This window comes from Marmota marmota, unplaced genomic scaffold (assembly GCF_001458135.2).
Source record: "Marmota marmota marmota unplaced genomic scaffold, marMar, whole genome shotgun sequence".
Lineage (NCBI taxonomy): Eukaryota > Metazoa > Chordata > Mammalia > Rodentia > Sciuridae > Marmota > Marmota marmota.
The window spans coordinates 35,510,423-35,531,847 of NW_025999949.1; the positions used below are offsets into that span (position 1 = coordinate 35,510,423).

The 21,425-nt window shown below is 62.1% G+C and overlaps 1 protein-coding gene and 1 long non-coding RNA gene across 6 annotated transcripts in view; one reads left to right on the forward strand and one right to left on the reverse strand.

Moving 5' to 3' along the window:
• Positions 1-21,425, forward strand: part of Dennd3 (DENN domain containing 3) — a 46,438-nt gene that overhangs the window by 23,075 nt on the left and 1,938 nt on the right. For 2 of the 5 annotated variants that reach the window (XM_015486525.2, XM_048802225.1), the window contains exons 11-22: positions 1,191-1,294; positions 1,727-1,929; positions 3,405-3,926; positions 9,046-9,305; positions 10,362-10,532; positions 11,629-11,758; positions 13,263-13,370; positions 15,269-15,408; positions 16,919-17,076; positions 17,956-18,089; positions 20,908-21,026; positions 21,103-21,240. In XM_015486525.2, the coding sequence (XP_015342011.1) occupies positions 1,191-1,294; positions 1,727-1,929; positions 3,405-3,926; positions 9,046-9,305; positions 10,362-10,532; positions 11,629-11,758; positions 13,263-13,370; positions 15,269-15,408; positions 16,919-17,076; positions 17,956-18,089; positions 20,908-21,026; positions 21,103-21,240 (2,187 nt within the window). Of the gene's footprint in view, positions 1-1,190; positions 1,295-1,726; positions 1,930-3,404; positions 3,927-9,045; positions 9,306-10,361; positions 10,533-11,628; positions 11,759-13,262; positions 13,371-15,268; positions 15,417-16,918; positions 17,077-17,955; positions 18,090-20,907; positions 21,027-21,102; positions 21,241-21,425 lie in introns of those variants that run through there. The other 3 variants (XM_015486527.2, XR_007347262.1, XM_048802226.1) reach the window with 3 other exon arrangements.
• LOC125616559 lies at positions 12,808-20,752 on the reverse strand. Its single transcript, XR_007347263.1, has 2 exons — positions 19,334-20,752; positions 12,808-19,214 (listed from the first exon to the last, which is right to left on the reverse strand). It is a non-coding gene; the product is annotated as an uncharacterized LOC125616559 (long non-coding RNA).

The following is a 21,425-nucleotide window of genomic DNA, read 5'->3' on the forward strand; positions in this document are numbered from 1 at the left end:
GTGCCACTGTGCACCAGCTGAGCGCTGCCGGCCCCACCTGGCTTTGGAGGAGCAAGAAGTAAGCTGGGGATCATGGAGACGCGGGTGACACCGCGGAGAAGCCCAGAGCACGCTGCCCCTCTGAACGCCACGGCCCGTCTCCTGGCACAGCCGCAGTCCCTGCTGCTCTCTGCTCTCCCCGCTCCTATGCGTTCCCAGTTTGCTCTGCTTTACGTGCGCCCTGGCCTCCTCTGCTCCTGTGCAGGCCGTGTGGCTTACGGCAGCTGTACGTGGCATGTGTGGGGGCCACTGTCACCTGCCCTCTCTTTCCCCTGCTGCTCAGGGTCGTGAGAACCCACAACGAGCGTGGGGGGAGGCGGAGAGGGACACGGGCTCCGAGGAGAGAGTGCCCAGAGTGCCCAGCTCCGGGCCCGCTGCGCGGAGGTGCCGGCCCCCCCTTGTGCTCTGCTCCGAGGCCTTCCTGGTGTCCCGTGCCCTCAGGGTGAACTTGTGCCACTCAGCTGCAGGCTGGGCTACCAGGGCTGTGTGCAGGTCCTCAGCGGGCCAGGCGTGCATGCCCGGGCCCCGCTGTGTGGCCTGTTTCCTGTGTTTTCTGCCAACATTGTGCAGCTCAGGTCGCCTGCATTTCCCTTTCTGGTCCTCAGTGTGGATCTGGGCCCCTTTCCCTCCTTTTCTGGCCAGGGCTCGGGGAAGCTGTGGACCTTCTAGCATCTTCCTCCAGGCCTCTTGCCCACATGTCATGGTCAGTGGAGAGCAGGTGTCCAGGTGGCAGCACAGGCCCCGATGTTGGAGGGTACCCTGCAAAGTCAGAATCCCACAGGTGTCAGCTCCTGAGCCAGGAGGAGGAGCCTGATGGTAGCAGGTGTGGCAGGCAGTGTGTGTGATGGGGGCACGGGGCTGGGGGACCGAGGCCGGCCACTCACGGACGCCGCGGCACAGCTGTCGCAGTGGCCAGGCGGACTGGCCTTTGTGTTTCATGGTTTCTGGGTGCAGAGTGGCTGCTTACTTCAGAGGGGCAGGCGAGGAACTGAGGACGTGCTCGGCACAGGATGGCCTGGGCAGCTCCCTGTTCCAGGGACTTCTGTCTGGAGGAGCCTGTGCTGGACAGGTCCTGGTCCAGGGCTGCAGGCTCCAGGTGGAGGGGAGCAGATCCCCAGGCCCTTATGGGTGCCCTGTCTCGTCTGCCTCAGGTCTTGGACACCTACATGTTCCACTCTTTTCTAAAAGCTCGGCTCAACAGAACGATGGACGCCTTTGCTCAGATGGACCTCGACACCCAGTCTGAGGAGGACAGGTGCCTCATCCCTGCTTGGACACGGCCCTCTGGGCCTCCGAGTGCTAGGGTGGCATGGCTTCATTGGGACAGATAAGTGATAGGTTCACTGGGAAGAGTCTGCGTTTGGAAACCCACCCTTTCCATGTCACAGTGTCCCTGCCACAGTGCTCTGAGCCCACTGGGCAGCAGCACCCTGGTCTGCCTGTGCCACTGCCCGCGGGCCTCTTCCCCCTCCCCTTCCTCAGAGCCTGTTCTCTTCTCTGTCCATTCCTGCTGTTTCCTTGATCTTGAACATGCCTCAGCTGTGGGCGCTGCCCTCGCCCCTGACTGTGGGCCCTCCCGGGGCCAGATGCAGGTCACAGGCTGTCCCACACCGTCGCTGCACAGGAAGAGGGGCCTGTTCCTCAATCCTTACTGCGTCTGTAAAGCAAAGCCTCGCTTTCCCCCCAGAATAAGCGGGATGCTCGTCAGCCCAAGGAGACCGACGGTGCAGAAGATGGCCTCGCGGAGGCCCTCGCCCCTGGACATCACCCACAGGCGCATGGTGGTCAGCATGCCTGACCTGCAGGATATTACCCTGCCTGAGCCGCTGCCCAGGAACTTGTCCCTGCGGATATCAGACACCACAAGCTGCAGAAGCAGCAGCGGCCCAGGTGGGGACCCTGCCCTCCCTGCGCCCCGCCTTCTCGCCTTGCCGGCCGGTCCTTGAGAAAACGAGGTCCACCTCCTGGGGAAGGGGAAGGGTCTTTTGGACTCTGAAGTCCAGCACAATCATCTGAATCCTCTCCGGAGGGTCTGCTTGGCGAGCCACATCTCTTGTGAAACATCCTCCAGAGCCCCTGCCAGAGTGGCATGCAGCTGGGTGTTGTCCACACGTGTCCACCGTGTGGTTGCGTGTGCTCGAGTGCATGTGTGAGTGTGTGTCACATGCACTGTCTGATGGGAGACCATGCCTGTTGGCCCCTGGTGCCCAAGTACCAGGCATTTTCTAGGGACTGGGGTAAAGGACTGGCACCCCTGCCCATGCAGCGGGCAGTCCAGGGATGGTCCTCGAGACCAGGACAAGGACAGACACATGGTTTCAAGGTCAGGGTAAGAGCAGCAGGGCTGGGCAGTGGCCTGGCCTTATGCACTGCGTGTAGTGCGGGTGGGTGGGGAGATGGAGCTGTGGCTGGGGGACCGCTCCCCAGCAGAGGGACCGCGGAGCCTGCTCGGGGTCGTGAAGGTGAGCGTGCACGGCCGCGCAGCCTGGCGGTCCCTGGCACGCAGAGTGCAAGGGCAGCCTGGTGGGCACAGCTCGGCTCTGATTCCCACAGAGCTGTAGGAGTGCGTCACATACGAGGCCACTCTTCACCCTCAGGTCTGTCCCCATGCTTCTGCAGGACGGAACCTCTGCTGTGCACAGTGTGGGAAGCCTGTCAGGGTCGGGCACCACCACTGCCCAGTGGGACCCTGGGGGCCTAGCTTGGGCCACGCCAGCAGGAGCCCTACGGTGCCTTGTGATGAGTGTGCAGACGCCCAGGAAGCTGCACACGCAGCACCCTGCTGTGGCTCCCTGGGGTTGGTGTGGCCGAGGCACAGCATGTGAGGGAGGGGAGCACAGCCCTTCCGTGCTGAGCCTGGCAGCCAGCATGGGCATCTGAAGGCAGACTGCTGGGAGTGCCACTCAGCAGAGGGGCCGGCCTGTCCTGGCAAGGTGGCCTCTTGCCTCCTCCAGGTCCCCAGCCTGCCTGAGCTGCCTGGAGAAGAGGAGCCCGGGGTCTGGTCACGTTGGACCAGATGAACTTGGCGTGAGGCGCAGTTGGTGGCCGTGTCCCTGGCACAGGAACCTGAGCTGCAGTGGGATCACAGTGCTCACTCCCAGAACTGTTCCCGTCACGGAAACGGTTCTGAGAAGGCTGGACCTGGGGCTGGGCGCTGGGCGGGCCTGTGTGAGCCCGAGTCCAGCCCCAGCACTAGGCTCCGCAGTTGGGCAGTCAGTTGTCCATAAGTGCCAGCTGCTGCTGTCCCTGGGCGCTCTGCAAGCAAGGCGAGGGGCCCTTGTGGGGACGCGTGCTTCACTCTGTGGCCCTGGGCTGCGTGCTCTCGGGACAGGTCTGGGTGACTCTTGTTTTCCCTTGGTCCTTAGTTCTGAACGTGGCCCCTAAGTCCACGTACACCTTCAAGATCCCAGAGGTGCACTTCCCGCTGGTGAGCCAGTGCGTGCAGGCCTACCACAGCGACTTCGTCAGCCTGCTGAGCAAGGCCATGGGCCTCCTGGCCCCTGACAACTCCCTGCTCCTGGCCAGATACTTCTACCTGCGTGGCCTTGTCCAGCTCATGCGGGGGCAGCTGCTGAGTGCCCTCTCGGATTTCCAGAACCTCTACAGGACGGACATCCGGATCTTCCCAGACGCCCTCGTCAGGGGCATGGTGGAGTCCATGTCAGTCCCTGAGCGCACCCAGGCCGAGCAGACGCCCGAGCTGAAGAGACTGATCACCCAGGTGCTGGACAAGCCGGGCGAGGCCCCCAAGGTGGACGACCCCGTGAAGCACTTCGAGCTGCCCAAGAAGCACATGCAGCTGGGCGACTTTGTGAAGAGGGTGCAGGAGTCTGGGATCGTGAAGGACACCAGTGTCATACACCGGCTGTTCGACGCACTGACCGTGGGTAAGGGGACCTCGCAGCGTCCGTGCAGGTGGCTGCATAGGCCCCTCTTAGCTGTGGGTTCTGCACCCACAGGTCCAACCAAGAACAGGTTGAAGTGTTAAAGGAGCTGCGTCTGCGGGCACAGGCCACCTGAATGGTGCAGGGCCGGCCGGAGCCCGCGGGTAGCCTCAGGTGTTAGAGTGACCCCGGGACTGGGTCTGTGGGCGGGTGTGGCAGGCACCTCGCCACGGCCTCTGTCTCGCGTGGGCAACTGTGGACTGGTTTGGGCAGGGGGTCCTGGATCCCCACCAAGACCAAGGGGGACTGGACTTAAGGACAGCAGGGGACAGTCACCGGACAGGCACCCGCCCGTGGCAGGTGAGAGCCGCAGGGTGACGGCGCACCCTGTGCTGGGCACATGCCAGGTGGGCAGGTTGGCGATGCCCTAGGCAGTGTTCCTCTTGCTCCATCTCGCCCTGGCCCTGCCTCCTGGGAGGCCCTTGGTGGTGGGAGGACACAGGCAGCTTCCCCACACTCCCTCGTCCCAGCCTTCGCCCGTTGGCTACACAGCGGTGACTGTTGTACTGTGTCACACATAGCAGCGTGGGGACACAGTAGCGGACACAAGGCACCCCAGATTTGGGCGTGTCTTGCTGCCTGTTTCCTGCAGGGCCTCGCTTCTGAGGTCTGGGTGGGCCCCTGTGCACTCCCTGGCTCCCCCTACCCCAGGAGCACTGTCCCCATCTGAGACCTGCGCTCTCCTTTGTCTGGTTCCTTGACCACGGACTGTGCGTGGAGCACTTGCACGCCCGTGTGGGTGTGCACTGTCCAGGAGTCACTCCGGCCCCTCTCCCGCGGCTCAGGCCTTCCTGTGCTGGCCCTCCTCTTTCACTGCTGGCCGTGTGGCGTGGGAGGGGGCAGGCTGTCTGCATGTTGCCCTGGGGCAGGCGTCCAGTGGCACACACCGGACCACACTGACCCCAAGTGTCCTGTGGGTTGTTTCCTCTTAGACGTGTGCCCAGAAGCCTGTGCTCCCTGTCCTGTGGGTTGGGGTGTGAGCGCCGGCACCCTGGCTGCGTGCTGCCCTGTGCCTCCTGAGGGATGCCTGCCCTAGGTGATGCTGTTACCTCCTGGCAGCGAGGGCTTGTCGGGGTCACCGGTGTTGCCCATGGTGCGTGAGATGGCCATGTGGGTGCGGCTTGTCCGCTCAGCTGCTGACCAACCCTCTGGCTCTTTTCGTGTTCTCTGCCTCGTGTGTGGGCCTTTCTTCCCCTTGCAGATGCGCAGCTGCCCTCTGTGCTCTGGAGAGGGTCTCCCTGCTGCGGGCGGGCTCGGCAGCGTGCCCTCCTGGTGACGGAACCTCCGTCCTGGCACCTCTGCAGGAAGGGCCAGCTGCTTGTGTGCTCTCCCAGTGGCCAAGCAACTGGACTGCCCAGTGGTCAACGTGGCGCCCACAAGGCCAAGTGGGCGATACGGCAGCCCTCCAGGGGCAGTGCTCCCCCGGGCACCCTACGGGGTCTGTCCTGGGGCGTCTGTGGCTTTCTCCCCACAGGGGCCCAGCCTGCCTGGGCTCCACCACCTGCAGCGGTCTCCCTGGAAGACGTCACCTGCACGGGTGCAGGGTTCCCTGGCCACTCCTCCCTGAGCAGTGCAGTGGGGAGGTGACCTGCAGAGTCACACGGCCATGCAGTGGTCTGGGAGGCTTCGTCCTCGTGTGGGGACTTGAGCCGGGTTTGGACATGGGTTCCTGGAGCCCACCCCACCATGGGAGGGTTGCCCTGGTCCCTTCAGGTGCTGTGTGCTGGGGACACTGAGGAAGGCCGCCCTGGCCGGGTTCCCACCAGGGAACCGTGTGATAGGAGGGAGGTGTGCGGTTGGTGGTCAGCTGCCCCGGGTGTGGCAGGCAGGGGAGGTGGACACAGCAGCGTGTGGAGGAGGACAGGAGGGGCGTGTGGGGCTCTGCTGGGGCTTTACGGGGTCCCAGAGGCCCTGGGTTTGGCTGGTGGAGGCCTGAACAGAAGCTGTAGGACCTGCCTGGTGACTGTCCCCAGCCACGGACTCCAGGTGACGGCTCCTCCCTCCGTGTCTTCAGGGCCGGGCTCCTCCCTCCCTGGCATGGCCCCGTTGCCAGTTACAGGGTGGCTGGACCCTGGTGGGAGAAGAAGGCCTGCCTGTCCCTCAGGCATCTCCACCTCTTCCCCATGGGCAGCATCGGCAGGTCCTGTGGCCACCCAGCTGCTGGGACCTGGAAGGGCGTTCTGCAGCGGGTGTGGGCTGCCTGTGGCACAGGTGGGTGGTGTCGAGGAGGGCACTGGCAGGCCTGGGTAAGGACCAGGAGCCTCAGTGGCCCTGTCCCCTGGCCTGTTGGTGTCATGTATGTTGCGGATTGGGTGGTTCCTCGGGTTCTGCGTCCAGGAGCCTGACGCCCCCGGGTGGCGCTGCATGGAGGGGGCTTCAGCCAGGAGCTGGGCTGCAGACCGCACGCGCCAGAGCCAGTGCCCCGCCTGGGCAGCCCGGCAGGGGAGGCAGGCCTGGCTCTGACCTGACTTCTCCTGTGCCTGCGTCACACGTTTTCCTGGTACAGCTCCACCCTGTCCGCTGGCTCTCCTGGACACCGTGGGCTGCCTTCAGTTGCCTGTGCCTGACTGAGGGCTGGGGCTGGCTTGGGAGGGGCTGCTGTCTGCACGCCGCTGGAGGAGCTGGGGTGCGGCACCGTGTGACGGGAGGGAGATGTGCAGTTGGTATTTTTGTGCAAAATTGAGACACAGGGAATGTCATTGTGCCTGCATGTGTGCATTGCAGTGACCGTGCCTCTGACCATCGCTGGGATGACACGTTGGCTGTGGACTGGGCTAGATGTGTGTGGTGTGGCGTCTCGTGTGGGCACAGGGGCTGTGGATGTGCCCCGCAGTGGCTAGTGCATGCCCAGCAGAACTGGCTTGTGCCCAGGGCCAGGTGGGCACCCTGGCCCTGGGCACAGGCCAGTTCTGCTGAAGTGCTGGCGGTGGGTTGCAGTGAGGGGGCTTCAGGGTCCTTGTCCTTGCTTCTCCTACCCGGTGGGGCACGTCTGAGGCCCCGCCAATGTCTGCCTGTGTGAGAGTGCTCTTGGGTTTCGGTGACATGGCCCTGCCTGCGAGGGCTGGGCCGCAGCGCCCCACCCAGGCTCCCCGGCTCCGGGCCCTGCAACTCACTTCCCTGGCAGTGGCTTTGCCTTTCACTGCGCTTCCCTCTCTTCCCGGCTTCTGGGCTTTTCCTTGCTACTGCTCCACCTCGAGGCCTGCGTGGCGTCTGGGGGAGCAACAGGCGCTCCTGACGAACCTGTGCCTCAGTCCCCGCCCGGGAAGTCAGCCTGGGCTGCCCGGCCTTGTTCACGGAGTTCCTGAGGTGGAAGGGGGCTCTGGCTGGCGAGGGGCCCGTCCGCCTGCCAGGTCCTGTCCACGGGTGCACCTGGCACCCTTGTACTTGGTCTTCGGTGACTGCAGATGCCTGTATCTGAATCGTTTCGGTTTGGATTTAGTGATTTTAAAACTTAAAAAGAAAATAATGTTCAGTCTTTGTAAACCACCCAGAAAATAGGGAAGGGAACACAATAGCCCACAATGGCGCCACCTGGTGGAGATCCCGCAGAATCACCCCCTGCCGCCTGCCTGGGCTGTAGCCGTCCCTATCTGGAGGCAAGATGAAGTCTCTTACTGCACCTGTTACAGCCCCACCCTGGGTCACGGCCGTCCAGTGATTGCTGTGGTGGAGGCTCAGTTGTCCTGATACTGTGGGGATGAGTGCAGACAGCCATCACCTTGTGGAATCGGAGCAGGGACGGTGTCCAGCTGGGACTTGGCTCTGGGCCTCTGGCCAGGCTGGGGATGGGAGGACACAAATCCTACAGGTAGGCGGACCCACCCACTCAGGTGACAGTACAGCGGATGAGCCATCCCGGTCCTCAGGCCCGGCTGTGCCAGCGAGGACCTTTCCTCTCCATGCCTCACTTTCCTGGGTTGTGCGTGAGTCTGATGATGGTGCCACCTCGGGCGGTGGTTGAGGACCAGACGGGCCCTCTGCGAGCTTGGAGCGTGGCTTGCCGTGTTCAGTGTGGCAGGATGCATTGGTGCCGAGGGTGGTGAGTGTGCCGCTTGGCGGCCCCTGGCCGGGGTGATCTGCTTCCAGGGAGGCTGCGCGTGGGGGTTTTCCTGGAGGGAGGGATGAGCAGGAGTGCCCTGGTCTGGGCAGCCAGGGTGAGCATGCGCAGTGGTGACGGCCTGGGTGACGGTCTGCCTGTGGGGACGGTCTGTCTGCGATGGTATGACTGGAATGTGGCATGGGAGGGAGAGTTGGATCCTGGAGGAACTGGGGCCTGGTGAAGCACGCAGCCTGCTGTGTTTGAACTAGGAGTCAGCTCCCACTTGCCTTCAGAGAAGTGACTCTGGGCCCCAGAGTGGGCAGCTGCCGGGCAGGAGCATCAGGGAGTGTCCCCCTGTGCAGGACTGAGTGGGGCCGTGTGAGCCAGAGGACAGAGAGGTGCGGGGTGCGTGGCCAAGGCAGGCCCAACCGTACAGGTGCAGGTACAGGGACTAAGTCTAGTATTCATAGAGCCAAGCAGGAGGGGTTCCTGTCTCCCTTCTATAAGTAAAGGACCACCTTCCCTCCCTGCTGAACCCAGGTGACGGTGGCAGCTGATGGGGGTCTGTCTCTGACCCTAGAGCCCACGACAGACACCTAGAAAGGTGACTGCATTGGCTGAGGCGATCTTGGTTGAAACAGTTGGGTATGTTATTTGTGCACAACCAAGGAGCACCAAGGCAGGACTGGTTTCAGGCAAGGCTTGATCCAGCGGCATAGGAGTGTCACCAGGGATCTGACCTCCTCAGCTTTGTTCTTGGATGATTTCCCATCATGACCCCAGATGGTTGTCCCCAGTTCTACCAGTAACCAAGTCTTTGCATCATAAGAAAAGAGAGTGTCCTGGATGCAGTATTCCCACCCAAAGTTTCGTGGCTGGAAAGGACAGATGGGCTCCCTGGACACCTGGCTGCCAGCAGCTAAGTCCTGAGCTTCCACCCAGGGCTACCTGCTCACTGGCGCCACCTGCTGTCTGGTTTGCGTAATGCACTGTTTCTTAAGGTGATTTCTTTTCTTATAAAAGGACATCAGAAACAAATTGACCCAGAAACATTCAGAGACTTCTACAACTGCTGGAAGGAGACAGAAGCAGAGGCCCAAGAGGTCAGTCTGCCTTTGCTGGTGATGGAGCATCTGGATAAAAACGAGTGTGTCTACAAGCTGTCCAGCTCCGTCAAGACCAGCCGCGGCGTCGGTAAGATTGCCATGACCCAGAAGCGCCTGTTCCTGCTAACAGAAGGGAGGCCGGGCTACGTGGACATCTCCACCTTCCGGGACATAGAGGTCAGTGAGCCCACCCGCCAGTTCCAGAATCTAGCTGGTCAGCAGGGAGTGTGGCCGGAGCAATGCCCACTCGCCCAGCTGTGCTGAGCGTTGGTGCAGACCCTCCGCGCGCGCGCGGCCCTGGGTCTGCCTCAGTTTGCCCATCTGCCAGTGGGAATGACGGGGTGGGTGCCTTCCTGGCAGGGTCATGGGGAGGATGGCCCAGGCGTGTGTGTGAGCAGCGTGGCTCCAGGTGACAGGCAGACTGGCCTTCTCGCTGCAGACTCTAGAGGCAGAGGAACTGCTTCCTCCAAGGGAAACTGACCTGGCCAGCCCCCGTGAGCCACCGTTCCTCACTGTATTTTAATATTTTATTATCATTATTTTTACTTTGGTACCAGGGATTGAACCCAGGGGTGCGGAACCACTGAGCCACCTCCCCAGCCCTTTTTTATATTTTATTTGGAGACAGGGTCTTGCTGAATTGCTTAGGACCTCATTGGGTTGCTGAGGCTGGCTCTGAACTTGTGACCCTCCGGCCTCAGCCTCCCGAGCCCTGGGATTGTGGTGGTAGGCGTGTGCCCAGCACGTACCTCACATTTTCTCATCAGGCCACCTGGCTCCTGTTGCTTCTTGAGTGAGCGATTCCACGTGTGTTTTAGCGTAGCCATTTGCACGGCCGGGGAACCTGAACTGTGCTCCTGCTCCATCCTGTGCCTTGCATTATTCGTCTCCTGCACTGGGAGGCCTGTTGGCTTGGTTCATGTGACGCATGACAGTGGCCATGGGGAGGCATTGCGGCTAGCGGCAGCTGAGGTCCGGAGACCAGTGGATGCCACAGCTTGGCTCAGCGGGGTCAGGCTTCCTCCTAGAACCCTCAGGCCGAGAGCTCGGGGCTGTGTTGAGCAGGCTGTCCCAGCCCTGGGTGAGCCCCGTGCGAGGGCTGCTGACAGATGGCTTGGGGTCCCTGCCGGGGCGCTGGGCTCCATTCCAGAGCTCTCTCTGCCCTCCCCCTCAGCCCCAGTGTTCCTTGGTCCGTGGCTTGACACGAGGCTTCTGCTTTCTCCGCCTCTGCAGGAAGTCAGAAGCACCACGTCCACCTTTTTCCTTCTGAGGATACCCACTTTAAAAATCAGAATGGCGTCCAGGAAGGAAGTGTTTGAAGCTAACCTGAAGTCGGAGTGCGACCTCTGGCACCTGATGGTGAAGGAGATGTGGGCTGGGAAGAAGCTGGCCGAGGAGCACAAGGTCCGACACTGGGGTCTCCACTCGTGGCTGACGGGTGTGCCCGCCAGCGCTTAGGCCGGGGTGAGGCCTGGCCCTCCTGGTGGAGGGAGGGAGGCCCTGAAGCTGTGGTGGCTGGACCCAGCTGGAGGCTCACGGCGCGTGGGAAAGCCACAGGGCACAGGTGGCCCGACACCACGCCTCCTCGTTTCCCTCCGTGCCCCCCCCACTGTTCTGGTGACATCCCAGCAAGTGGAGGGACAGGGTTGGACTGTGCTGACCTCCTCCCCTCTGGGGTCTGAGTCAGGTGTTCTGGGCACACGCGGCTCTGAGTGGCCCTAACGTCACAGGATCTGGGAGTTGATGGGTGGCATTGGATTCCTTCCAGAGGTCATTGATATCCTAGGGATTCTGGCACTTTATCGACCACCCCGGATGAAGCTGAAGGACACAGGGAGAGGAGGAAGCAGGTGGCGGGCCGAGGTGTCAGTATCGTCTACCTGCCAAAATGAGGCAGGAAACCCCATTTAAAAAGGGGCCGAGACGGGAAAGGAGCTCACACAAAAGGAACAGCTCCTAAGGTCTGGGAGAGTCACGGCCCCACTAGTCCCCAGAGGAAGGCAGGCTCAGAACGGGCCACCACTGACGGGGGCTCCCAGTCTCGCAGTGGGAGGGCGGGCCCTTTCTACCAGGCCAGTGTTCCGTGGTGTTTGGACTAGCCGCTGACTTTACCTGCTCGGCTTATTTACCCGAACCAGTGCCATCTGGCTACAGCCGCGGGCGGGTGGGCTGCTGGGCAGTTTGGCTTGAGCGCAGCCACCCTGTGTGCTCACTGAGGTCCGCGACACGTCTGTGCCCTGGGCCCGCCACAGAGGAGGAGCAGCCTGCGGCCTGGGCTCCTCACGGCAAGGCTTGGGGGGACGCTGCTGGCTCCCCGTGTAACCGTCAACATTTGTCTTAACATTTGTCTTAAAAATTGCACCCCATAAACCCAAACTCCTCGTCCACTGACCGCGACCATGGGCTGTGGGCGTGCCTGGGGACGTGCTGCTCCTCCTGCGGCCGCCTTGGGGACCTCTGTGGCTCTTCCTGCGTTGAAATGCACCCGTTTCCACCTTAGGACCCCCAGTACATCCAGCAAGCGCTGACCAACGTTCTGCTGATGGATGCCGTCGTGGGCACACTGCGGTCACCTGGTGCCATCTACGCGGCCTCCAAGCTGTCCTACTTTGATAAGATGAAGAGTGAAAGTAAGAGCAGCTGGCCGGGCACCGTGCGCGTCTGGGGCGTGTCGAGGTGGGTCAGATGGCGCTGGCTGTCCCCTGGCTTCCTGGCCTGTTGGCCTCCTCCTGACCCGCCTCTCCTCCGGTGGCCGCCTGGCTGCTGAAGCAGACTGGAAATCCAAGGATGGCCACTGAGTGGTGTGGGTGCCTCTGGACGCCAGGGACAGGCCTGGTGGGCTTGGGCCCTCTGCCGGGGCGACCTGCGTGTGCAGGCTGCTCCTGCCTGGCCCACGTTCCCAGGCCGAACAGCTGGGCCCGGCTTGAGCTGCCTTCCGGAAGATGGTTCTCAGTCCGGGTGCCCACGGGTGAGGATGACTCCCCACCATTTCAGTGCTGGCCCATCTTATGTGACCTCTGGGGCCAGCTGCCTCGGGGTGTGCACGAGAGGTGGGAGTGTCGAGGACACTTGTTACCATCGACACCGGAATCAGGCCAATAGCACAAGACTGGTTTCTGTGCTAGCGGGTGGCGGCCTGGGGCCTGGGGCCCTTGGGGCCGTGGGCAGTGGTTTTCTGAGATCGAGTCCGTGTGTTGTCCTGTAAAGCGGACGCTCAGTGGTTCTGGAGGGTTTCGAGGGGTAGGCCATGGCCTCTGGTGAGAGGGACCGGAGCCCATGGGAGTCCTGGCTGACCTGCCCGTCTGTCGCCCCTGGTGGGTGGGATCTGGTGCTTCTGTTTCGTCTTGTTTGAATTGGGACGATAATATCAGCCTCGTCAGTCTGTGAGGCTTGACACAATAAGGCAAGAGGGCAGCTGGGCAAGTACCAGAGCACAGCCGCCCCGACTGTAGTGCCCACGTGATCAGTGGGTAACTGCGGCCAGGAAGTCCCCTGAAGTCACTGAAGCTGCCCTGTGACAAGGAGACGGTGCCTGGTACTCATGGTTGGGGCTGGCGGGCAGGCAGTGCCCAGGACCCCGTTACAGCACGAGGTGCCAGCAGCCCAGATGGAGGCAGCTTTGTCTGGAGACGGGGGTTTTCTGCAGAAGGGGGTGTCGGCTCCTCCACAGGCCAGTGGCTTCTAACTGGGGCGACTCTGTACCCGCTCCCTGTGGAGAGGCCTCGGCAGTGCCGAGAGACATCGAGGGTGTGTGTGGGGTAATGCTGGCATCTGGGGGGCACGGCCAGGGATGCTGCTGAACATGGCACAGCACACAGGACACAGGTCAGCCCCGCAGCAGGGGACACCAGCAGGGACGCCCAGCCTGCGTCGTCATTCTGGGGCTGAGACTGCTCTTGAGCTAGTTTCCTTGGTTGCTGCAGCTCGGGGCTGTTTTGTTACTGAGGGATGTTTCAAGTGCCCTCTCTGCTAGGCAGCAGCTTCGGGCTGGGAAGGGGGCACTCCCCACGGCCCCCCATGCTGCCACACATAGGCTACCCCGAGAAGGGCCTGACGCTGCTCTCCTTGGACCTGGCTGCAAGGATGCCACCTGTGTCCTCGTGCCAGTGAACTGACTCCAGGTTTTGTCCTCAGTGCCCACGGCGTTCCCCATGACGACCGCGGAGACCCTGAAACACAAGATCAGCCCTTGGGTGGGGGAGACGGCGCCGCAGGCGGTGGACGTGCTGCTGTACACTCCAGGTGAGGGCTGTCCGTCGGGGCTGCTCTTTTACCGCTCATCTGCCAAGTTAGGGTTTGGGTGCGAGGTCACCCCGAAGCCAGAGGCTGCAGACCCGTGGGAAGCGGCGCAGGGCAGGGGCTTGGGGGGTGAGCCCTCAAGAGGCAAAGGCCACACCCAGACTCACCCGTCCCAGCGTGTTTGTCCCCTGCCCTCCAGAGCAGGTGCAGGGCACTGGCTCCCACCGGGTCACGTGGGTCGCTGGGAGTCACTGAGGCTGCCCTGTGACACGGAGACCGGGCCTGGTACTCGGGTCGGGGCTGGCGGGCAGGAGCTGCCCTACCCTTCCCTCCCCCCCTCCTGTTTGGTGCCTTTCCTGCATATGACTTTCTGGCTCTCTGAGAGCTGCATTTGGATGGTAGGAGGGAGAACGTGGTGCACCCCGACTCCAAGCACCAGCAGGGGCCCTCCTTGGGCTGTGGTTGCACATCAGAGCACTGGGCTCTGGATGGCGGAGGACAGCAGCAGGGGCCACGCCGAGGGCAGGTGGTGGCAGGTGGGGCCGCTGGCTTCAGGCAGGAAGAACTTTCAGTTTGTTGTCAGTTCTTTGCTCCAGAAGGACTCAACACGAGCACCACAGAACACTCCCGCGTGGCCTCACGGATCCGTTGATTGACAATGGGCGCACGTTCTGGGGCGGTGGCCACGTGTTCTCCCGGGGAAGGGCCATGTGTCGGGAGAAGCGGCAGCAACGCAGGGGGTGGTGGGGAATGAGCAGAGCAGAGCCCAGCGCGTGCCTCGGACCCGGACTACGTGGCTGCTGACCGTGGCGCTCACTGGCTCTGGCTCTGGCTCCATGGCCACGGCGCCTGGACTGAGGGCTGTTTTCAGATCCAGGGCCCTTTCCCTTGAATTACAACTGACCAGCCTCTGGGCATCTTGCCCCTGTGGGACGGTGGTGTGGAGGGGCCGGGGCCTGCCAGAGGGGAGTCCTGGTAACCCTGGCTCTCGGCTGGACTCCCAGGGTTGCCAAGCCAGCCACGGACCAGTGCAGTAGACACCCCGAAGGTGGCTACCAGGACTCCTCCTAATGGTGACGGGCAGTGCTTGGGGGTGGTGGGCAAGGACTGTCCACGGGGGATGGGGCCGGTCAGATGAATCCTGACCCCCTCTCCCCACGATCAGTTCCAGGGGACTGAAATCTAGACTTGATGGGCACAGCAACAAGCAATTAAAGCAAGCGGACCTGTGCACCAGGCCCTGCAGAAGGGGCCTCTATCCCAGGGCAGGCCCATGGCCCCTGGGGCCTCTAAAAGCCCTGACCCTGAGGCAGACTGGTGGATTTGGCCACGGTGGAGCAAAGGGTTTTTTTGAAGGTCCTGCAGGAGTTCCAGCGGATGTCTGCTGGGCCATAGTAGACGGGAGGAGGAATAGCACCAGTTGGTGGTGGGCAGAGTGGCCAGGGGCTCGGGCCTCAGCCTCATTAATGGTTAGGGAAATGTGAAAGCCTATGGCCCCTGCCCCTGGGGGGCCCAGACAGGAGGTCTTGAGACCAGCCCGGGTAACGTAGAGAACCATCTTGAAAACAAAACCCCGAAACTTTTACTTCTTTAGAGTGGCCAAAGTTAAAAGGCCACCACTGAGCGTCAGGGAGATGGGGGACCCTCCTACGCCTTGGTTGTCATGGCACTTGGTGGCTCCTGCCTAGGCCTCTCCAGCTGACCCCTGCTTTCTGTGTCCAGTGCTCATCAGCCCCTCCTGCTGTTCCCGGCTCTGGAACTGTGGCTCTCTAGAGGCCCTGACGCACCTGCCTGGTGCCTGGTTCTCGGCAGCCAGTCTGCGCCCAGGGGCAGGCGTGTGGCCTCCTTGCCTGGTGGTGCCTGGGACCCCCTCACGTCTCTGCCACTGATTTCCTCTTCAGGGCATCTTGACCCAGCAGAGAAGGCAGAGGATGCCCGCCCCAAGCTGTGGTGTGCCCTGAGTGGGGGCAAGGTGACCGTGTTCGATGCCTCTTCCTGGACCGTCCACCAGCACTGCTTTAAAGTGGGCACCTCCAAAGTGGTGAGCAGGTGGGGGCCCTCAAGTTCAGATGGGCCCAGAGCCTCTCCCCGGTCCCCAGCTTTGGGAAACAGTCTCATCTTTGCTGGGGTCTGAATGCGGCCTGCCCCTCCCACCACTATGGCCTGCTCATGGCGGGGGCAGCTTCGGGCCACCCAGGTGTGCCGGGCCCAGGGTCACTAGAACCCCTATGGTATTTTCTATGATTCTGGTGATGCCTAGTGAGGGGCAGTGGGTGCCCTCCAGGGTGTCCAACCACCCTGCGTCCTAGCCAGCAGAGGCCAGGCCTGTCCTGGGCGCTTGGTCCTTTTGTTCCTTTGAGTCTGAATGAAGTTGAGGGTTTTATAACCAGAATGGCTGGGAGTTTCTTGGCCTGGTCGTGGTGTGGCCTCCTGTGGACACAGCAGCTTGAGGGTGCCCCTAACCCTGCACTGGTCCTCCGTCTCCTCAGGCGCTTGGCAGTCCTTCCCTGTCCTCAGACCACCATTGCCGGAGGACTGTACCTTCTGGCCAGTCTGGTGGGTGTGAGAAGCATCTCCCGTTGAGCTGTTTGCATTTTTCCGGTCACTCGTGACCGTCTTTCTGTTTTGCCTGCCCTCACCTTGACTGGGGGGGGGTCTCACTGTGTACCCAGGCTGCCCTTGAGCTCCTGGGCTCCAGGCACCCCCCCACCCCGTCCCCGTCTCGGCCTTCTGAGCAGCTGGGACTCCAGGCCCACCGTGGCTGGCTTCTGAGGACCCTTCGCAGATTCACAGGTGCGGCCTCTCTGGAGTCCCAGCCTCTGTCCAGTCTGTGCTGCCAGGTGGTTTGGTGCCCTGTACTCCCACTGTGCAGGGGCTGTCCCCTGTCCAGGAGAAGGCACAGTTCCAAGGGACCCTGCAGGGAGATGCCCTGCCCTGTGCCTCACACAGCACAACCCGCTGAGCTCACATGTAACGTGAAGAGGACGTTCCAGCGAAGCGTCAGGCAGCTGCTTAGGGTCCATTTTGGTGGTTGCATCTTATCTAAAAATAACAGGACGCTCGTGGCGTGAGCAGAAAATGAGTTTTCACACTGTTCCAGTGGGTGCTTTCAAAGCCAAAAACCCTGTGACTGCAGCCCGGGCACCGAGTGCCTGGGATCAGGCCGTCCAGGTACCTGGATGTCAGACTCGGCAGCGCGCAGGGGAGGGAGAGGCCACGGAACTGCTTCCCGAACCCTTCCCATAGTCCGCAAGTCTATGGACTTGGACGAGTGGGAGGGTCTGAGTTACCAGAAGTGAAAATGTGCGCGTCTGACCACACTCAGAACTGGACAGAAGCAGAAAGAGAAACTAAGGGAACTGTCCTTGTTCTGAGTTGAGAGCCCACCAGAGCCTTTTTAATAAGATCCCAACGACAGTAAGCCCCAAAGGCTGCCTTGGTAGCAGTCCCCGCTGCCCTCCAATTAGTCCTGGGAAACAAGTGCGCGTCTGTGTCTGGGAGCCCAGTGGGGCAGCGGCCACCAGTTCCCGTCGTGCCTCTCGCCCTGTTAGAGCTGCATGGTGATGGCGGAGCAGAGCCAGGTGTGGATTGGCTGCGAGGACTCCGTCATCTACATCATCAACACCCACAGCATGTCCTGCAACAAGCAGCTCACGGACCACCGCTCCGCGGTCACGGGCTTGGCCGTGCAGGATGGAAAGAAGCCCAGGTGCGGTGGCTCTGTAGGATCAGGGGTGCCAGTGTGAAGGGTGCTGGGCTCAGAGCAACGCGGGTCCAGAGGCGAGGTGGGCAGCGACCCTGCTCGTGGGCACAGAGGAAGGCGCTGACCCTCGGTGACCATCATGGGCAGGCGTGGCGACAGGGATGAGCTTTCTCATTGTTACGTTGAAACCTGTATGTGAGAGATCCCCTGAGCTTTCACTGTTGTCATCCTTTAAAACTGTCATTGTTAAGTCCCCAGCTCCCGCAAAGCCACCTGCTGGCCAGCAGCCTGTAGCCTGCCCAGGCCTGGCAGGGTTTCTGTTCCTGCTGGGCCGATGACCTCACTTTGACTTGGAAAAGGGCCTGCCTCCATGTCAGGTCCCGTTCTGAGGTCCTGGGGGTGAGGACACATGTTTCTCAGGGACAGTTCAACCTGACCCTGGTTGTGTCACTCACTGTCTGTTCCTGTTACCTGAGGGCAGGCTCTGGTTCTGCTCACCACGTGTGTCCTGTGGTGAGGATAGGGCCTGGCACAGCACTGCCCAGGTCAGGGGCTCACCTGGAAGACAAACAGGCTGGCTAGGGCAGGACCAGGGGTGGCGCTGGCCAGTCCCCCTCCCTGCAGCTGCAGTGCAGGCCCTCTGTGGCCCCTCTGGGCTGGGCAGCCCTTGGTGGGCCTTGTTTCAGTCTATGGTCTTGCTGTGGCTCTGCCCAGGACAGGCTCTGTGCGACTGGGTGCCCCGACAGCCTGCTCCTGCCCCGGACGGCCGGGCGGCACTCGCCTTCCGTGTTATGGATGCTTAATGGCGACTTGTTTCTCCTGGGGTTGAAGGCCTGGGGCCCAGGGGCCCTGTTCAGTGTGTGCACATGCCTTTGATCCCTCCAGCCAGGTCTTCTCCTGCAGCCTGGACGGGACAGTCCTGGCGTGGAACGTGAGCACGCTGCAGGTGACCAGCCGGTTCCAGCTGCCAAGCGGAGGTCTCACGTCCATCAGTCTACACAGTGGCCATCTGTGGTGCTGTAAGTCCTCCAAACCACCCTGACCCTGCTCTCAGAGCCTGTTTCCCTCTGCCTGGGGCACCTCTGGTTTTAGGGTCAAACTGGCAACCTCCAGGCACTCTCTGTCACTCTTCCCTGCTGGCTGTGCCCAGGGCCCCCCCCCCCCCGCGACTTCCCGGCCCCTGCCGCCCTGGTGTGCCAGCCACGCCCGCCTCCCTGTGCTCTTGCTGCACATGCTCTGGGGTGAACCTGTCCCAGGTGTCCCTGAGTCCCCTGCTGCCCCATCACCCTCCACAGCCACCTCCCCTGGGGCCGCGCTGGGCCACCCCTGCCACTCCCAGCACATCCCTGGGACCTGAGCATCCTCAAGGCCAAGCCAGGCACTTTGCAGGAGATGGGAGGCATAGCCTCTGCCTGGCGGCTCATGTTGCCCTGGGGGGGACACCCAGGGCACAGATGTTGCCTGTGGCTGAAGGCCTCCCTGTGGGCGTGGCCAGACAGGGCGCGTGGTTGTCCCCAGTTCTTTTACATTGAAGTACTTTAGTGTAGCGAGATGCACAGGTCCCTCCACACCCCCCCTCAGTCTCTGCAGGGGATCGGTTTCAGGAGCCCCAGGGCTGCTCACGGCCTTCATCCGAAGGTGTGGGGCGTGTACCCTCCTGGTGCTTTACGTCACCTCTGGGCCACTTACCTACCTGGCATGACAGTGTCATGAAAGGCTGACAAGGGTTAAGGCAGCTGCAGGAGCCTGCTCCCAGAGCAGGCAGAGTGGGGGGGGCCAGAGTCAGAGTCTTTGTGGGGGTCAGGGGTTTTAACCAGCCAGTTCCCCAGAGCCGTCAGGCAGGGCTCCAGAGGACGCCAGTTCTGGAATGTCAGTTGGAGGTGTGATCTTGGAGTGAGGTGTGCGTCACTGTCATGGGCAGGACAGAACCAGGCATTTTCTGACGAGTGACCAGCTGACAGGATGCTGCCGTGTTTAGTCGGGGGGGGGGGGTTCCTTTTATGGGTCTTAGATGAGGGGTTGCATCTGATGAGGCTGATAAACTCCCAAGTGTGAGCTGGGTGTGGTGGCACATCCTGTAAACCCAGTGACTTGGAAGGCTGAGGCAGGAGGATTGCAAGTTCAAGGCCAGCAACTTAGTGATACTGTATCAAAAAATAAAAAAGAGCTGGGGATGTAGCTCAGTGGTGAAGTGCCCTGGTTCAATCCCTGAACCAAAACAGAAAATAGCCAACCAAACCACCACCGCCACCGCCACCGCCACCTGCATTCTGGTGTTCCTGATGGGTTGGGATGTCCTCAGGCTCCTGATTTCGTTTGATCAGTTGGCAGGAAGCACTTGTTTACTGCCTGGTTCTTTGTCGCCGTGCTGGGCAGATGGCCGTCGCTTACCTGCACAGACCAGGTGCAGAGTCACCTTCTTTGGTGGTTGTACTCAAAATGGAGCAGCCCCTGGCAGGCTTCTGTTCTGAAGGATGGAGTAGCTTGGGGCAGGCACAGTCCAAGAACATCTGTTGTACACACCATGGAGGGACTCAGAGCAGGGTTCAGACAGAAAGAAGAGGGGCCAGGCCAGGGGCACCCCGCAGCGACCCACTCTGCTCCTCTCGGGCCCCAGCGCAGGCTGAGGATAAGCCTTCCACACGTGGGCCTTTGGGAAATTCCAGGCCCCAACTGCAGCGGTTGGGAAGGTCCCTCTGTGCCCTGTTGGCTGTGAGCCTCCTGGTGATGTTCACTTCAGTTCTAGAGTCTCCATTTGGTTTTTGTTTGGAGGACTCCATTTCTCTCCTGACTTCCTTGTGCCCTCACCTGGCCTGTCCCTGTGTGCTGGGCCCACCCTGGGACGATCACACACCAGTGACGTGCTGAGCCCTACCCCCTGTTCTCTGCCCTCTGGGTCTGTACGGTGGGGGTGGGCGGTGAAGCTCCTGCAGTGGTTGGGAGCTGGTCCCTGCCACTCGGGCCTCCTGTGGCCCTGCTCCACACTCCCACTTGTTAGTCCAGGTAGGTGACAGCACCCGGCCGGGGCTTCCTGGAGTGCGGTGCTTGTCGGGCACCACCAGAGGCAGCTCCCAACCAGGCTTAGAGGGGGGAGAGGAGAGCCCTTGTGAGCCCCTTCACTATCAGGCCGGCCAGGGTCCCAGGGCCCACTCGTCAGGTGAGGCTGGCAGCTGGAGGGGACTGCAGTGCAACGTCCCCATGGTGTAAAGCCATCGGCATCTCGGTGGGGGCACCTACTCCAGCTCCTGGGACCCGCTGTCTCCCAGCACCCGTGTACCCAGGCCTCTTTGCTTGTGAGCGGGATGCTACCCGAGAGCCAGGCTTGTCCTCCTGCCCTCCGGCCTGCACTGTTCACATGGGACACTGGCGTGCCAGGGGGCAGGGGACAACGCAGTGGCTCCGCCAGGTCCACTCCAGCCTGACCAGGCCGGCTTTGTACCCCCTCCTGGGCTGGTTTTGATGGCTTGGAGCTCGCAGAGAGGCAGACACTGCTGGCCTGCAGGGAGGCCCCTCACCTGCAGGATGACAGACCGAGGGTTGTGCTGGTGCTGCGCACAGGGAAGCTGGGTGTCACTGAGTGGGGCTAGGACCCGCTTTGGCTGCTGGAGAGGAAAATCCCCAAACACCAGAGGCCCGAGGTGCCCAATCCGCCCTGCCTTCTGCCCCACTGCCCACGCCGAGAGGCCCCTGGCAAGCTTGGGCCCAGGGCCCCCCCGTGTTAAGCGTGGAGCAGCGGTGGGTGGGCTCACGCTCCGCGTCACAGGGACACTCGCTGCCCTGACCCTTCCAGCCCACCATGCGTCACCCGCCGCTCCTCACCAAGCTGTCCTCCTGCAGGCACAGGTGACAGCATCTTGGTGCTGACCCTGCAGGGCACCTTCTGCCAGGAGCTGAGGAGCGACGAGACCCCGAGCAACACACGCACCTCTTTCGTGGGCTTCCAGCTCTTCCACGAGGTACTGCGGAGCAGCCGGCTGCCCGCTGCAGGGGCGGGGCTGCCTTGGCCACAGGCCCACGGTGGTTTCTGTCCAGCAGGAGCAGCTCTGGGCGGCCTGTGTGGGTCACAGTGAGGTCTACGTCTGGAGCTTGAAGGACCTGGCCCGGCCGCCGCAGACGGTGCCCCTTCAGGACTGCTCCCAGATCCACTGCCTGCTGCTGGTGAAGAGGCAGGTGAGCCGCCGCCTTCCCTCCGGGGTCCTCCCTGCAGTGGGGCTGGGCGGAGGACGAGGCCTGCAGTGTCCTGGATAAGCCTTCCACACGTGGGCCTTTGGGAAATTCCAGGCCCCAGCTGCAGCGGTTGGGAAGGTCCCTCTGCATCCTGTTGGCTTGTGAGCCTCCTGGTGATGTTCACTTCA